This window comes from Martes martes, assembly GCF_963455335.1.
Source record: "Martes martes genome assembly, chromosome: 8".
Taxonomy (NCBI): Eukaryota; Metazoa; Chordata; class Mammalia; order Carnivora; family Mustelidae; genus Martes; species Martes martes.
The window spans coordinates 96979756-96998017 of record NC_137895.1 but is presented as its reverse complement, the minus strand read 5'-3'; the positions used below and the strand labels follow the sequence as shown (position 1 = coordinate 96998017).

At 34.6% G+C, this 18262-nt stretch overlaps 1 protein-coding gene and 1 pseudogene across 5 annotated transcripts in view; both read right to left on the bottom strand.

Annotated features, from left to right (window-relative positions):
* The window catches only part of USP15 (ubiquitin specific peptidase 15), a 116149-nt gene that overhangs the window by 53294 nt on the left and 44593 nt on the right, over window positions 1–18262 (bottom strand). For all 4 annotated transcript variants that reach the window (XM_080811221.1, XM_080811222.1, XM_080811223.1 and 1 more), the window contains 2 exons: window positions 16846–16991; window positions 12017–12078 (listed from right to left, as the gene is read on the bottom strand). In XM_080811221.1, coding sequence (XP_080667347.1) covers window positions 12017–12078; window positions 16846–16991 — 208 coding nt within the window. The remainder of the gene's footprint in view (window positions 1–12016; window positions 12079–16845; window positions 16992–18262) is intronic.
* LOC308348006 (T-complex protein 1 subunit zeta-like) lies at window positions 7690–9454 on the bottom strand (annotated as a pseudogene). Its single transcript has 2 exons — window positions 8802–9454; window positions 7690–8608 (listed from the first exon to the last, which is right to left on the bottom strand). The product of its transcript is annotated as a T-complex protein 1 subunit zeta-like (transcript).

Here is an 18262-nt window from a genome sequence, read left to right as displayed (position 1 = left end):
TCCTATAATCTATTTCTCATTCCCAGTACAAGTTTCCACTTGTCAAGTATGTGGAAGCTTTCTCTTCTCCCACCAGTCTCTGGATCATTTTAGCAATGTTGACCATTCCCTTTCTTCTAAAAGCTTTTTCCCTTGGCCTCTCTGACACAATGGGTTCCAAGTTTTCCCGAATGTTCGGGAGTATTCTTTCTCTTTGATCTCTTCGTTTTATGTCATTACTTCACAACACTCTTATAGTATATAGTTCTTTACATTTTTGATTAGATAATTCATATATGTTTAAATTTCTCATTTCTAGGAATATAACTCCACATCTGCAGTTATTAGCCTCCAAATTTTGGTTCCCTATCTTCAACTACATCCTAGGCCGTTTTGTTTGGCTGTTCCATTACCTTAATTTAGAGTCGCAGACAAAGTCATTCTACATCTTTTTCTTAAGGAGAAAAATAAGAACAAGATAAAGTGATAATAAAGTATGAAAGAAAATTTATAATGCCTTTAAAAATTATAACAAATTATAGATTTTGGGGAATATTACCTTAGATTTATGGTTCATAAGGTTGCATTTTAAATTGAAGACATTATTAATTTAAAATATGTGAATATAAATGAATTATAAGGTATCAAAAGCTGGTTTATGAGCCCTCTCTCAACTCCCACAAACTCAAATCACTCAATCCCCAACTTCATGTTTGAACAAGATTAAAACTGATAACACATTTTCTGTGAACTATGATAAATAAAGCTTGTTTAGTACCCAAAAAACCCTGCAATAACCAAATCTACTGTTTCAAATAAGCAGAAACTATTATTCCTATAAATACGTAAAAAGTCTCAGTACAATTTGTTAAATTGCATAATTGTTAAATTTAAACTCAGTACAATTTGTTAAAATGAAACCAATACTTTACTTTAGTAAGAGTTTCCTAGTACGTAATTTAGGAATTTTCAATCAAATAGCTCTATGCACCATTTCTGAATCCATTTATAGAGTTAACCTTCTAATTACATATGCAAACTGGGTTTAATCATTCTTAAGAAAATTCTAAAGAAGTATACATTAGGTTTTTCTGAATGTATTTAAGCGAATACAGAACTGAAACAGATGGTGTAAAAAACAAAACCAGAATATTGTGGAGTCACCTACATGCTTTTATTATTTATCTTGAGCAAAAAGAAATATGCAATAGTTTTATTTATAAGTGCTCCCTCTTGCCAAGCAGAGCACTCAGGGACACAGTGCTGTAATAAAAACTAATAAGGTACCAGATTTAGTTTATACTTAGCGTTTTGGTCACCAATTTGGAATTTTGTTAATCGGAATGACACAGATGGCAAAGAGACAATGTATGAGTAAGAACTACTAGCTTAGTTTTCCATTTGATTATTTTTGGCCTCTCATGCCTTATGTTGTTAATTTTAGATTCTTCTCTAGATGTTTTCTAGCCCATGAAAACTGCCTTTTCACAATCATCAATGACCTTTAACTTTTATTCACCAGATACTTAACCACATGTCTTTTGTCAGTATTTTTGAACAACTAATGAAAATATCTGAATTAAATCCATTTCTTGTGCTATTCTCATAAGAGTAATTTAGATTTTTTCTTTAATATTAATAATATCAAAGCCATCCTTTAAAATAACTATACCTAAATACAACCATATAGAAAAAAAATTAATTGTACAACTTAGTCAAAATTTAATAGAGTTGTGTCTCAGAAGCTACGGCTAGGGAATAAAGTGTTAACATTCAACAAACTCCGGAAAATAAGAGGTATAATCTAGTGATTAGGTTTCTCCTCTCTTAGGAATCTCTGTGCTTTTACAATTATTAATTATTATATTTTAAATAATTATAATTATAATTATAATTATAATATAATTATATATGATTATATTATAAATATAATTATAATTATTATAATTATTATAATTTTTTAGAAATACAAGATTTAACTAGCCATATCTCTCCCACTGAATAATCACACTATGTACCTGATGCCAACATCTTTGGAAAATAAATGGTCAAATTTAACAGAACAGAAAACCTTGGGATAAAACTTTTTTAAGATATTACTGCAAAACACTATGTTTTGAGAGTTCAAGAAATCAGAAAAACTAGATAAGAAATGCAAGTTCTGAAAAAACTAAGCACTTGAATATTTTAAAAATATTTTAAAAATATTCAAAAAAAAACTAAGCACTTGAATATTTTAAAAACTAAGCACTTGAATATTTTAAAAACATAACATGAATATAAAGATGTAATTTTCAAATCACATCTTGGTATCTAGCAGAAAAATCCAGACAGAAAACTCTCGAGTATTTTTTAGGTAGCTTCAGATTTCCAATACAGATTATGGGTTGTTTCAAGATATATGCATTTTTGTAACTACAGGATTACATGTTTCAAACAAAATTATATTTTACCCGTAACATTCAATATTTAGCATTCCTTCTCAATCAAGTGGCACAAAAATTCAGCTTTAGCTAAGAATATATGGTCTCCATTCTGATAAAAATGGGCTCAGGACATTCCTGTTTCAGGAAACATATACCTATCATACCAGTATTTTCTTGTTCATAAGCAGCACCTAAAAATGCACCTGGACCCAATATAAAGATTTATCTTTATATTCTGTTCATACTATGGTGATCCACACAGTAAATATTAAGAAACATTACCTACAAAATTTCTCAAAATGTGATCCCAATACCAAAAGCTTGAGAATCACCTGGGAACTTACTAGAACCATTAATTCAGGAGCTCCACTCCACCCAGTGTTACCAAATCAGAAATTCTGGTGATGGGGCCTAGGAAACCATTTTTAACAAAGTCAACAGGTGATTCTTCCTTTTATCACCATATTACAACTTGTAATGTTTTCCCTCAACTTTTGATACCCTATGTAGGAACCGGTTATGTAGTAAGCAATAGAAGCACTGGACAAATCCCAGGTTAGTGATGTTTACTAGAACTAGTATCTTTATACCATGTTGAGGACCAGGGGTTATATCCTGACAGATAAAATAGCAATTTTGAGTTTATAAAACAGAACATTCTATATATTAGTACCTTGAAATTTCCTTCTTGAGGGCCTAAGATTATAAGCCCTCTGCAGGAGTTGAATTTGTCTAAGTTACAAGTGCTTATAACGTGACTTCAATAAATACACAGAATTCTACTTTTTTAAGCTGGCATTCATCCAGAAAAAAAGAATGTGCATCCTTACTTTACTTACAAACATATAAATAAGCAATAATTCCTTAAAGTTTTCTAATCTGTATTCCTATTTTCTTGTACTGTGTTTTCTTTATGTTCTTAAATATATTTTCGTGTAATGTGTTCTGTTTTAAATTTACCTAAATAGTACTGAATTAAAATCTCATTTTTTTTCTTTTCTCTCAACTGTGTATTTTAACTTTTTCCAGTTATAAAAATCTCACCATTTTTACTTCTACCTGCTGCACTGGTGTTCTACAGCATACCACCATTCATTTTTCTCTTTCCTTTTTTGGGATGGAGGGGCAGAGAAGAGGGAGAGAAAGAATTTTAAGAGGGATCCATGCCCAGAATGGCGCCCCACGCTGGGCTCAATCTCACCACTCTGAGATCATGACCTGAGCCAAAACCAGGAGTCGGACTCAATGGACTGAGTCACCCAGGTGCCCCCTTTCACTTATTTTTTTAAAAAAAGATTTCTGCTTAAAGAAATTGAGCTATACATGAAGCATATCAAGTACAGATATAAGCTACCCTAAAGAGTCAAGCAAAATATAGATGGTATTATACTGGAATCATCAAAATGGAATTTTTTAATTTTAAAATTCATTAATATCATAGATAAAATGGTATCATTGCATTTTTTATTTCATTAGTACATGAAAGTTTTTAATAAAGCTTAAGGACAGCTGGAGACAAAAACAAATTGTCGAGGTCATCAAAAGCAGGAAAAGGCTGAGAAAATTGTCAGTCTAAAGGAGTGTAAAGAGACATGACAAGTAAATGTAATGTGGTCCTGAAGTGGAAAAAGGACATTAAGAAAACTGGTCAAATCTAAATAAAGTATGGACTTTAATAAGAAAAAAAAAGATTTCTGCTTTGTTTTTCTGTTAATGTACAGCAGTTCTTTCTACATTATAGGTATTATTGTCATGTAGGTTTTAGATATTAAAAAACTGACATCTGACCATTCACTTCATGTATGGCTCCCATAACAGAAATACTTAATTTTGATGTAATCAAACCCACTAATTTTCACATTATGTTCTCTGTCCCTAAAACATAGATGTTCTCTGAAATTTCTTATGGGGTTTAAAGTTTTATGTTTCTTTCTTTCTTTTTTAAAGACTTACTTATTTATTTTAGAGAAAGGGTGCAAGCTGTCCCGCATGAGTTGGGGAGGGGAAGAGGTAGAGAATCCTTAAGCAGAGTCCCTGCTGAGTGAGCAGTCCAATGCAGGGCTGATCCTCTAAGGTCACGACCTGAGCTGAAACCAAGATGTGGATGCTCAACAGAATGTGCCACCCAGGGGGTCCGTGGGTGGCTCAGTCATTAAGCATCTGCCTTTGGCTCAGGTTATCATCCTAGGGTCCTGGGATCTAGCCCCACATTGGACTCCCTGCTCCGCTGGAAGCCTGCTTCTCCCTTTGCCATTCCCCCTGCTTGTGTTTCCTCTTTCTCTCTCTCTCTCTGTCAAATAAATAAATAAATAAAATCTTTAAAAAAAAAAAAAAAGAAAGAAAGAATGAGCCACCCAGGCGCCCCAAAATTTTACATTTTTTGGGTGTATCACATGTAAGGTGGTGATTGTTTTTTCCTACAAATAGCTAGTTCTCCTAATAAAATCTAAAACCTATCTGCTTTAAGCAATCTGTTTCTCACTGCCTAGTGGTGCCACTTAATCAAGTTCTCATATATACATGAGATATTTTTTGAGCTCATTAATTTATTCCAGTGTATTTGTCTTTCTTTTGCTAGCATCATACTGTTTCATTATTATAACAATGTAGTAATCCTCACTATCTAATAGGTCCAGTTCTTGCTTCCTCTTCTTTATTAAAAGTGACTTAGCTAATCCTGGACCTTTACTGGTAAATGTTAATTTTAGAATGAATTTGTGAAGTTTCTCCAAAAAAAAAAAAAAAAAAGTCAAGATAGAATTTTTTTTTTAAAGATTATAATTATTTGACAGAGACGGAGTTCAAGCAGGGGGAACAGCAGAGGGAGAGGGAGAAGCAGGCTCCCCGCTGAGCAGTGAGTCCCACGATCCTGGGATCATGACCTGAGCAGAAGGCAGCCGCTTAACTGACTGAGCCACCCAGGTGTCCCCCGGATAGAATTTTTAATAGGAGACAGTGACATGTTAGATTTAGAGAAATAGGCATCACCAGGTTAAGGCATATAGTACATGATAATCTTCTGTTTTTTAATAAAATTAGTTATTTCCCATGGCGGTTTTATACATTCCTAATCAGGTTAATTTCTAAGTAGGTTACTAATGGTATATAGGAGGGGTCAGAATATGGCTCACAAGCTAATTCCAGTTTGCCTCATTTTTTTATAAATAAAGTTTTACTGGAACACAGCCACACCCATTTGGTGACATAATGTCATAGACTGAAAGCAGCTATATTGGTAGAGTTACAGTTGAGTCAGGTACCACATGGCCCACAAGCTGAAAATATTACCTGGTTCTTTATTAAAAAGGCTGCTGACCTCTGGGTATAAAAACATTAATTTATATAAAAATTTTAAAAGATTTTATTTATTTGAGAGAGAAAGAGAGAGATCATGCATGAGTCAGGGAGGGGCAGAGGGAGAAGCAGATTCCCCACTGAACAGGGAGCTAGACATAGGGCTGGATCCTGGGACCCTGGGATCATGACCTGAGCTGAGGGCAGATGCTTAACCAACTCAGCCACCCAGGCACCCCTAATTTTTATAAATTTAGTCTTAGAGAATCTTGAATTTTCTTGGTTTTAGTTTTAGATGGGTTTTGGATTTTAAGCAGATGACTGTATTATATGCAAATAGTGTATTTTTTCTTTTTTTAACTTCCAATCCTATTTAGTTTGTGTTCAAAATTTCTCAATATAATGTTTGCTACAGACTTTGGGTATACAGACTTTATTGAGAATTTCCTTTTACTTTTTCAGAGAGTTTTTTCATACATTGATGCTAATTAAAAAATTTTTTTGTATTCTAATATACTATCATTGGACAATTTATGGCATTCTATTACATGGTTTAGGCACATTTTATATTAAGTAGATACTTAACTTTTCATGCTTTGAAATTTGGGTTTCCTATTACTCTGGGTGATTCAGTGAAGACTGGAGCTCTTAACTACTTCAGCACATTTTTTTTTAAAAGACTTTATTTATTTATTTGTCAGAGAGAGAGAGAGAATGAGTGAGCACAGGCAGAGGCAGAGGGAGAAGCAGGCTCCGTGCCAAGCAAGGAGCCCGATGCGGGACTCGATCCCAGGATGCCGGGATCATGACCCGAGCCGAAGGCAGCCGCTTAACCAACTGAGCCACCCAGGCGTCCCTACTTCAGCACATTTTTAACAGTACTTTCATTCACCAACATTTACTGCATGTGTATGATGTTAGGTGTTATGTAAGAATCTGTGTTTTCTCTTATAGAAGCAAGTGCTACAGTTCTTTAAGTAAATAAAAATGGTATTGTGCTAGCAGAGAGTGAAGAAGACAAAAGAAAATATATAATGTTTTATCTTTCAAGTGAAAAATCAATCATTTTAAGTAGAAAAGATCTCTAAATCCTTAGAACTCAAGGTACTTTTCAGGGCACAAGCAATTTTGAAATTTCAAAAATTATTTAAAGCTATAACAAGTACATAACAATCTAAAGATAAGCTAGGAAAAAACAACAGTTGTTCTGATCTAAAGACCAAAAATATTCACAAAGAAAACATTTCTAACTTCTAGAACTTCATCAATCCAGAAATTTACATGATTCTAACCATGTGCTTTCAATATCTTCTTCAACTAAGTTCTACCCTTATTCTAAGTGGAGTAATAATAAAATGTAATTAATATACTTAATAGCCTCATAAAAAATTTTAATGAAAAAACCTCACCTAAGATAAAAAAACACAGGGGCACCTGGGTGGCTCAGTGGGTTAGGCCTCTCTGCCTTGGGCTCAGGTCATGGTCTCAGGGTCCTGGGATCAAGCCCTGCATCGGGCTCTCTGCTCAGCGGGGAGCCTGCTTCTCCCCCTCTCTCCCTGCCTGTCTCTTTGCCTACTTGTGTTCTCTCTCTGTCAAATAAATAAATAAAATCTTAAAAAAAAAAAAAGGTAAAAAAACACAGAGAGCCACTCATTAAAGGTGAACTGTAGGTTTGTTGTTATTGTTTTGTATTTCAAGGAACATTTAATAACAAGGTAGATAACATATACTTATCTAACTTGGTACTTTTATAACACTGAAGCTAAAGCAAAACATCCTGTTACTTAATGTGTACACTGCAGTATAATTTAAAAAAATACTGTAATTATAATTTCAGAATGTCAGATTTTGGGTGTCAGTGTTCTCTCTTTTTTTCATATGGGAAAAGAAAATGCTTTTGAAAATCACTGCAAGCTTGGACAAAAATTCCAGAGCTATTCTTAGGATCACTCTGTAGAATCTTCATGATTCAGATGATACAAGGGAAGTTTCAATTCAACCTTTTCAAAGATATTCCAGCTCTCGTGATCTCATCAACCAGGAGAATGTTGGTGGCAATCACACTACAGGACTGTGTAAAGCTATTTTTTACATAACAGTTATCCCATATGCCTACGTTGCCTGCTACCATTGGCTCAACCGTGTTCAAGTCCACACGCACAAGCTGACCTGATTTTGAATGTTCTGCTTGAACTTTAGTGTTTCCTGAAGGTCAAAACCAGAGTTCTGAGCAAGAACCTTGGGAATAATGAGCAATTTATCAGCAAACGCTTGAACTCCAAGTTGGGCCCTGCCCTTTACACTGGGCTTATATTTAACCAAGGCTTCTGTTATTGCCACCTCCACTGCTCCAGCACCTAGAACTACACAGCCATCATCAATAGCATTTTTAACAGCTCTCAAACCATCCCTTATTGAGTCTCTGAGTGAGTGTGTGTTTATTTGGTCCTTTGACCAATAATATGATGGACTGATTCAATAAAATTTAATAAAGGTGAATTTCTCTTCTGCCAATGTATACTCACAGACAAGTCCTGCATGTCCAAATCAGGATTTAGATCATCAAAAGAATTTAGAGCTACTCCACCACAAGCGAGAATCAGCCTTTCCACATTTCTCCTTTCAGCTCTACACAAGAGCATCTAAGAAAAAGGGGTCAATACCCTTTTGAATGCTTTATTTGAATCATACAGACTTTTTCAGTTCTATTATTTTTAAACTCTATCTTCAATGAATTTTCTTTCACCTTTTACAAGTTTCTCTCCTTCTGAACTCTTGTAGAAAAAAAAAGCCAAAATTCACTTGTTTTTTCATATTCTAATGACACACTGCATGTGAGGATGTGTGCATCTTCTATTTGTTTTTTTCACATCAGGATGCGCACCCCAGGGTCCAAAACAAGACTTCTTCTTTTTTTTTTTTTTAAAGATTTTATTTCTTTATTTGACAGACATAGATCACAAGTAGGCAGAGAGGCAGGCAGAGAGAGAGAGGGGAGGAAGCAGGCTCCCCGCTGAGCAGAGAGCCCAATGCGGGGCTCGATCCCAGGACCCTGGGATCATGACCTGAGCCGAAGGCAGAGGCTTTAACCCACTGAGCCACCCAGGCGCCCCCAAAACAAGACTTCTGATTAAGCTTGTATCAGCTTCAGATTTGTTTCATTTCCATGTTCTCAACCATGAAAAGGTCAATAGGTTCACCTTGTCTTTTAATGGCCAAAACAGAGTTCACTACAGCCTCTGTTAAGACATCAGCAAGTTCAGCATGTACTTTAGGAGGCAGACATTTTAAGTGTGGCCATGGTCACATTTGTGTTTCTCTGTCCTTCTCTTTGCTTATTTTGACTTGTTCCAAAAACTGAACTGCCTTTTCCTTTGCAGCTTCAAATCCTTCTGTTATTATTCTGGGATGAAGATCTTCACAAATGTAGAGATCTGCCTGTTTCAGTAGGTCTCCAGTGATTAAGACATTGGAAGTGGTATCATCACCAGTTATGTCATCCTAGGCTGTTGCCACTTTTGCTATTAAGGAGGCTGCTGGGTGTTGAATTTGCATTTCATGGAACAGCGCATGGCTATCTTCAGTAAGTTTGATATCTTTAGCACCAGAAACAGGCATCTATCTTCACAGTGCTCTTAGGCCCCAAGTTTGACCTCAGGATGTCCTGTAGTTCCTGGGCCACACTGATTAACTGCCAGTGCTGCCTGGGCTTGGGCCACCTGGGCCTTGGGGTTCAGGGTCTTCATGGCCGCCATAGCTAACAAGAACAGGAAGAGGAGGAGACCTGGTGTGCAGAGCACCCAAAGCTGGCTCAGCGCAGCCACGCATTTCATTTTTTTTTTTTTAAGATTTTATTTATTTATCTGACAGACAGAGATCACAGAGCAGAGCCAGGCAGAGAGAGGGAGAAGCAGGCTCCCCGCCGAGCAGAGAGCCCGATGCGGGGCTTGATCCCAGGACCCTGAGATCATGACCCGAGCCGAGGGCAGAGGCTTCAACCCACTGGGCCACTCAGTCGCCCCCACGCATTTCATTTTTAAAGATCATTTTTCTTTTATTTGCTAGGTTAGCAATCAATAAATTATTTTTAATTTATTCAAGAACCATTATTTTAAGGATTTCAAAATATAGCTTTATAATCCCTTATCAGAAAATCTGAAATTCCAAAAACTCTGAAAATTTAAAAATCATTTTATAATTCACTTGAGGGCAATCTAGCCTAACTGATATGAAACTATTTATAGTCCTTTATCCTACTCAGGGTGAATATTTGCTGAATATTAATGTGTTTGATTAAGAAAGTCTCCCTAGGGGCACCTGGGTGGCTCAGTGGGTTGGGCCTCGGCCTTCAGCTCAGGTCATGATCTCGGGGTCCTGGGATCGAGTCCTGCATCGGGCTTTCTGCACAGCGGGGAGCCTGCTTCCCCCTCTCTCTCTGCCTGCCTCTCTGCCTACTTGTGATCTCTCTCCCTGTGTTAAATAAATGCATAAAATCTTTGAAAAAAAAAAAAAAAAAGAGAGTCTCCCTAGATCCATAGGTGTATGAAAATAATAGGTGGCATATGCACCATATTACTTTTCAAAGGTTTGAAAGTCTGAAATTGAAATACAACTAGCACTCAGTATTTTTAATAATGGAGTGTAGATCTGATAATTCCAAAGAACATTAAAAATATTTTCTTCCATTCTGTATCCGGTTTTCACTCTGTTGTTTCCCTTACTGTACATAATAAACTTTTTTTGATGCAGCACCATTTGTCTATTACTGCTTTCATCCACGTATGCTTTGGTGTCATAGTCAAGAAATCATTGCCTGATGCTTTTCCACTAAGATGTCTTCTAGGAGTTTTATAGATTCAGGTCTTATTTTTAAATCTTTAAACTATATGTTTGATAAGAGGTTAATATCCAAAATATATAATGAATTCCTACAATTCAGTGGCAAAAAACCCAAATAACCAGACTAAATAGTGGGCCTAAGACTTGAATAAACACTTTGCAAAAAGAAGGCGTACCAATGCAACAGGTACAGATGCTCAATGTCAGTATCACTGGGGAAATGCAAATCAATATACAATGAGATATCACCTCATACCTGTTAAGCTGGCTATTATCAAAAGAACAAAAGATAACAAGGGCTCACAAAGATGGGCAGAAACTGGAACACTTGTACACTGTTGGTAGAAATGTATAATGAGGTGGCCGCTATGGAAAAAAGTATGAAGGTTCCTCAAAAAATTAAAAATAGAAGTACCATACAATCCAGAAATCTCACTTCTGGGTATACATCCAAAGGAAATGAAATCATCTCAAAGAGATACCTACACACCCATGTTCACTGCAGCACAATTTACAATAGCCAAGATACAAAAATAATCTAAATGTCTACTGATGGATGAATGGATAAAGAAAATGTATATACATGCAACAAAGAATTATCCAGACCGTTTTTTTTTTTTTTTTAAAGAACGTAAGTCTTTAAGGAAGGAGATCTTGCCATACGTGATAACAAGGATGAACCTGGGGGACATTACATTAGGTAAAATAAGCCAATCATAGAAAGACAAAAACTGTATGATTTAGATATATGAGATATCTACACTAGTCAAAGAGTCATAGAAACAGAGACAACAATGATGGCTGCCAGGGGCTAGGGGAAGGGAGAAATGGGAAATTACAGAGCAACAGGAATTAAGTTTCAGATATATAAGATGGTTAGATTCTAGAGATCTATTGTACAACAATGTGCCTACAGTTAACAATACTGTATGGTGCACTTCAAAATTTAAGAGGGTAGATCTCAAGCTCTTAAGATCTCAATATGGTTCTTACCATATTAAAAAAAAAAGTTAAAAGATTTCTAATTCTTTCATTCCTCATTTACCATCAAAAGCAATTCTTATACTCCTCTATATCTACTTGTGCTTTTATATTCTAAAACATTTAAATAAATAAAAATACTGCTTTCATATAAGATTCATTTTGATAGAGTATTTTAACAGATACTTTAAAAAACACAAAAAGCTTGAAAAATAGTAAATAAAATGTTTAATAGTGATTTGACATATTAGACAATGCAACATCATATTTACAACATATGTACACTGTTCCTTATTCTAAAAGAGATTTGAATTGGAAGCCTTTTAATTTAAATGCAAATTTAGATAACTTCTATACTGAGAATAAAACATTAATATATAAAGCAGATATATATACTTGCAACATACAATTAGGTATCTTCTATCTTTCTGGATTTTGTTATCTGAAATTAAAGGCTTCAAATCATGCAATCAGCCATAAAAAGTGGGAGCACTTACTTAGGAGCAGAAGGACCCCTTGGCCATGTTCCATCTTCATTTTTCTGTTCTATCACTAACACCTGTAAATATGACACAATAGAAGAGTGTTTTTCCTTAACTCCGAAGTTAAAATAGCTTTAGAAGATTAGCTGGCTACACTAAGAAACTAAAGCAAATCTGGAATTATTTCAAGGACAGAGTAGACAAGGTGAAGAAGTATTTGCATTTTGATTCCAAAGCCGGGCAATATAAATAGAATATAAATTCCTTGAGTTTAGGGAGTATGTTTTCTACTTCTTTTCCACTTGCAGACTGTAACACAGCACCATGCAAAAAACCCCAGATGCCCAATAAATGGTCACAGCTGTTAAAAATACTGATGTAAAATCTTAGCTAAGTATTATTATCTAGATACTCACTTTCCACCCTTTTTCTTAAAGTTTCAATTTTGTAACCTACTCTACATACTCTTGGTAAAATACTTTTGTGGACTGTTTCAGGCCATTTATAAGTTGGCATTTGGATCCTAGTCATGTAAAATATAAGCCTGTTTCCAGAACACATACAACAAAATAATCAAAAGAAAAATTCACAGAACCAGGTTGTTGAAAAGAGTATGCTAATTAAAATATTGTTATCAGAGAGGGAGACAAATCCTAAGAGACTCTTAATTATAGGAAACAAACTGAGGGTTGCTGGAGGGGAGAGGGTGACGGGATGGAGTAACTGGGTGATGGACACTGGGGAGGATATGTGTTGTAATGAGCCCTGGGCATTACACAGGACTGATGGATCACAAGACCTGTACCCCTGAAACAGATGATACACTATATGTTAACTGAATTTAAATAAAAAAGGAAAAACAAATAAGTATCTCCTACATTCAAAGAACATGTATGAAGTGTATAGCATATAAAAAATAAGAACACTGTGTACTTACTACCCTGGTTCCTCCCTGATCATATTCCTCTTCTTACCTATCACATATAGTTAATGATTCTCCTCAATTTTCTGATATCATTCTGATATAATAATATATTTATATATTTTTATAGATTTATAAAATTGAATTTAGTAAATGATTTTTAGCTGCTAAAGAGTTTTCCATTACTGCAACTTATTAAGACATCTGCATATGAACTACATATATACAGAGAGAAAACATGCCTTGAAGTACATTTAAACCATTACAAATTTGAAAAAAAAAAATATAAACTTCATACTACATATATATGTGCATATATATAAACTTCATAGTCATTTAGAAGACAAATCAGTTATAAAATGAAACACTTTAGTTACAAAAAAATTTCAAAGTTATGCATTTAGTATCATTGTTTATGGTTTGCTTTTTAATGGAAGGTCCTAAAACTGAAGAATCATATAAATATATAAAGTTGAACCATAACAATTTAATTCCTAATAGTATGTGCAATTAAAATGTTATGTTTTTACAATCACAGATATTAATGTTGAAGGTCATCAGAAATGTTAATATTTACTCCTTTATTCAAATATCTTATTTTCTGAATAAAGTTTTGCTCATGGTTAAAACTTTCAAGATGAGAATTTTTTAGAAAGATTTCAAAATTAAATTTAACTTAATTTAATTTTGGAAGGGAAGGGAAAGAGATAAAGACCGCCATTTTGGGAGGGAAACTCTTCAATAATGTATCTTTGTTTTACTTTCTGATGTTTCATTTTACTTTCGATTTCAGTAAAAATTTTTAAAAGTCCAGGACAAGGGACCTGGGTGGCTCAGCTGGTTAAGTGACTGACTCTTGATTGCAGCTCAGGTCATGATCTCAGGGTTCTGAGATTAAGCCCCAGCAGGCTTTGTGCTCAGAAGAGAGTCTGTTGGAGATTCTCTCCCTCTCTCCCTCTGCCCCTCCCCCTCTAAAATAAATAAATACATTTTAAAAAAAAGTCTAGGATAATGTTTAGTTCATTTATCATCAGTCAGAAAATAACTTGCAAAATCTGGAAAATTTAAGGCATGTTCTTTCAAATTCTTATTTCAAAAGATCAGACGTTTACAAGGAAATTTAATCTTTTTTTCAAAGATATTATTTGTTTATTTGACAGAGAGAGAGATCACAAGTAGACAGAAAGGCAGGCAGAGAGAGAGGGAGAAAGAGGCTCGCTCGATCCCAGGACGCTGAGACCCTGAGATCATGACCTGAGCCTAAGGCAGAGTCTTAACTCACTGAACTACCTAGGTGCCCCAAGGAAATTTAATCTTCTTATTAAAATAATTTACTGTCACCTGCAATGTGATAAATGCATTCCATTTTTTAAAAAAGATTTTATTTATTTATTTGACACAGAGACAGAGAGAGAGAGAGAGAGAGAGAGAGAGATCACAAATAGGCAGAGAGGCAGGCAGAGGGAAAGGAGGAAGCAGGCTGCCTGCTCAGCGGGGCTCGATCCCAGGTCCCTAAGACCATGACCTGAGCCAAAGGCAGAAGCTTAATTGACTAGGCCACCCAGGTGCCCCAATAAATGCATTCCTATCAAGAACATCAAATTACTCAAATTCTCTAAGCCTCAGCTTTCTAATGCACAAGACAGACAGAATAAAAACTATTACATCGGCTCAATCACTGAAAAGTTTGATAAAGAAATGGTTCTATGTATTCCAAATTGTACTCCTGGAACTATCTCAAGACCTACAGATGGTAACTAAGGAGTGAAAGAGGGAATTGGCTGGCTAAGGAGGGGAGTCTTGACTAACCATGAGAGTTCCAAGTTCCTTACTCTAGCTTTAATCAGGTTAACTCAAATTTTGATTAAAATACATATTACTTTTTATAAGATTTCATTTAAGACTACAATAGCTAAAGTAAGTCCAAAAATCACTGTTTTTATTTTATTATGTTAGTTTGTCACCATACAGTACATCATAAGTTTTTGATGTAGTGTTCCACGATTCATTGAAAATCACTGTTTTTATAGCATAATACAATACATGACATATGGTAGGCATTTACTAAAAATCAATTTCCTCAGTTGTTCTCAAATTTTTTAAAAAAACTTTATATCATAATACTGTATCAATAATAATTTTTTAAAATATTTTATTTGAGAGAGAGAGAAAGAAAAGAGAGAGAGAAAGTGAGATAGAAAGAGACAGGGGAAGGAACAGAGTAAGGACAAGCAGACTCCCCACTAAGCAGAGAGCCAGATGCAGGGCTTGATACCAGGACCCTGAGATCATGACCTGAGCTGAAGTCAGACGCTTAACTAACTGAGCTACCTAGGCGCTCTTGTCAATAATTATTTTTAATAAAACCAAGCAAAATAAAAATCTCCATGTATCAGAGGACCAGGTTCTGTGTCGAGTACTAAAAATAAAAACAAAAATAAATAGACACAAAGTCCAACTAAAATAAGGAACTCAAAGTCTAGTGGAGAAGCTCAACATATAAATAAAGTACATAATGAATGACACAAAAGACATATACATAAATCATATGAAGTGAAAGGAGTAATTTTTTCTACAAAGTAGAAAACTCCTATACCTCAAAGAGATTTTGAGAAAAACAGATCAGGAAAGGCTGAAGAGATGATGTGATATTTGAGCTGCAATCTGAAGAATGAACAGTCTGTTCTGATTAGACTACATGATAGAATGGAATGGTTAATTTGAATATTTTGATGTTTAAAAGGACTTTTTGCTGGATTGATGCATGCATTGGGAAGAAGGGTACAACAGGCAGATGGAGTGACACAGATGAAAGCACAGGAGTTGGGAATAGCACAATATGCTTAGGGAACTACAAGCAATTCAGTTTGGTATTGTTAGAGTATAAATCACGAGGCAAGGATAATTTAAAGATGCTGGAAGACTAGCCAAAAGGTCAAACCTTGACTTGCATGCTGTATTAAGGTGCCTAGACTTTATTCTACAATTGTTAGGGAACCAGGAAAAGTTTATAATAAGGAAACATCGAGTTTTACATTTTAGAAAGAGTGTTCTAATAGAAATATGGAAGACTGAGGATGGACAAACAGAAGACTAAACACAGAGGGACCCATTAAGACACTACTGAAAGGGCTGACAATGGAATAGAGAGATTAATTAAAAAAATATTTAGACGATGGAATCAGTAGGAACTTGCAGATTATGTTTAAATGTCTTCATTTCTTAACACATTCACTTCTTTGGATTATATTATAAAGAAACACCAAACTGGGGTTGATACCTTACCAAGAGCTTACAAACTGAGTTCACTTAGTTCACTGACTGCTTTTGTAAATGAAGCTTGTTGTTTACATATTGTCTGGGACTACTTTTGTGTTACTACAATGGAAGAATTGTAGTTGTAACAGAGATTATATGGGCTACAGAGCCAAAAATACTATTTGATTCTTTATAGAAAGTTTGCTGACCCATCTTATTATATTAGCTGTTTAATTGATGGAAAATAATCTCTTTTTAAAAAGTAGGTTATTCTCAAGCTCAAGGAGGAAAGCAAGTTATTGCTAGTGATCAGCAGAACAGGGAAGAGATGAGTTAGAAAGAAGACAAAGCCAGGGTGCCTGGGTGGCTTAGTAGTTAAGCATCTGCCTTCAGGCTCAGGTCATGATCCCAGGGTCCTGGGATGGAGCCCCACCTCAAGATTCTTGCTCAGTGGGGAGCCTGCTTCTCTCTCTCCCACTCCCCCTGCTTGTGTTCCCTCTCTCGCTGTAACTCTGTCAAGTAAATAAAATCTTAAGGAAAAAAAAAAAGACAAAGCTAGAGACAGTAGAACCCATTATAGATTGTCAAGATAGTCATAAAGTTTGTGACTTCAAAAAGCTTCATGTATAGTATGCTTAAAATAAATCATATTGCTAAACAATACCTGTCCTTGGTATAAACCAGCATCCTGAATGGTGCTATCTGGTTTATTCAGTGGTTCAAATGTATTACTCATGTATTTGTTCCACAATCTGGTCTCCTTTTCATCTGGAATATTGAAGATTTTTCTTATTTCCTTTTCAATTGTATCTAGATTTAAGGAGGAAAGATACATAAATATAATAAATATTTTAAAATATACCATACATAGCTAAGTGCTCACCAGCATAAAAGCCCTAAATTTAAAATACTGATATAATAGCAAGAATAGATGAACAAATATGTCGGACATATATAAAGAACAATAAAGATACCCGGTATGCTTTTTAGGAACAAAATGGTAATTATAACTCTGACAGATAACTACTTGGGGAAATTAAGATCTCGCAAGGGAGAAGAGTTCAATCATATAATACTACAGTATAATTTATATTATACAGAATGACCTGTAACTCTTTACACACTATAAATTCAATATATTTTCTGATGATATGCTGCATTTAGAAAAAGTAGAGTCAGACATGCTATAGATAGAAACTATTTTTAACTGTAATATAACCAATTTTAGGATAATTTATATTAAATTGAATATTATTTACAGTTTGAATAGTTAACTAAAATTAAACAGAATATATGGACACAAAGGAAAGTGCTTCTGTGAAGGGATGTCTGTATTGGTAAAAATTTGGTTTCACAGGAAAATCATGTATTTTCCTTATTCCTAAGTCATTTATGTGAGTGAAAAAAGTCTTTTTTAAACTGCAGCAGGTTAACTTGCTATAAAATAAGATACAGGAGTACACACATATTTGAGAGTAGAGATGCAATTAAATTTCAGTGTCACATAGTTAAATGAATCTTTAAAATCTTTAAACATGAGAAAGAGATATTAGAAAATACTATTAAATCTACTGAATTCTGGTCAGTAACTTGCTTACCTCAGACTCAAGAAAACAGTAAAATACCTAATAACATACAAAGAAATAGAAAATACTTCTACATTTTAGAATACCTGGTTAGTTTGGAAAGAAACATTAAAATACTAAACCTAGTAATATATGTTCTCTGAAGAATCCAACATCATTAAACCCTGTATCATTAAGTTTGGTCTGATAATACTGTTTATGTTCTACTTAGTAGCTGAAGTTCTTTAGTAGTCATAGTCAATGAGATTTTGATTAAGGCATTAAATAAACAGGAAATCTTACAATGTATCTGAAAACTTAAGAGCAAATTGCCAGAATATTTAAATAATTACATAAAATATACTAACTGCTTTCTATTTTGGTGGATTTTTTTTTTGCTCTTCTTATTGAAGTGTAAATGTATGCAAAAAAATGCATAGGTCATTAGTATATAATGATAAATTTCCAAAGTGAACACACCCATATAACCAGCACACAGATCAAAGCAACAGAACA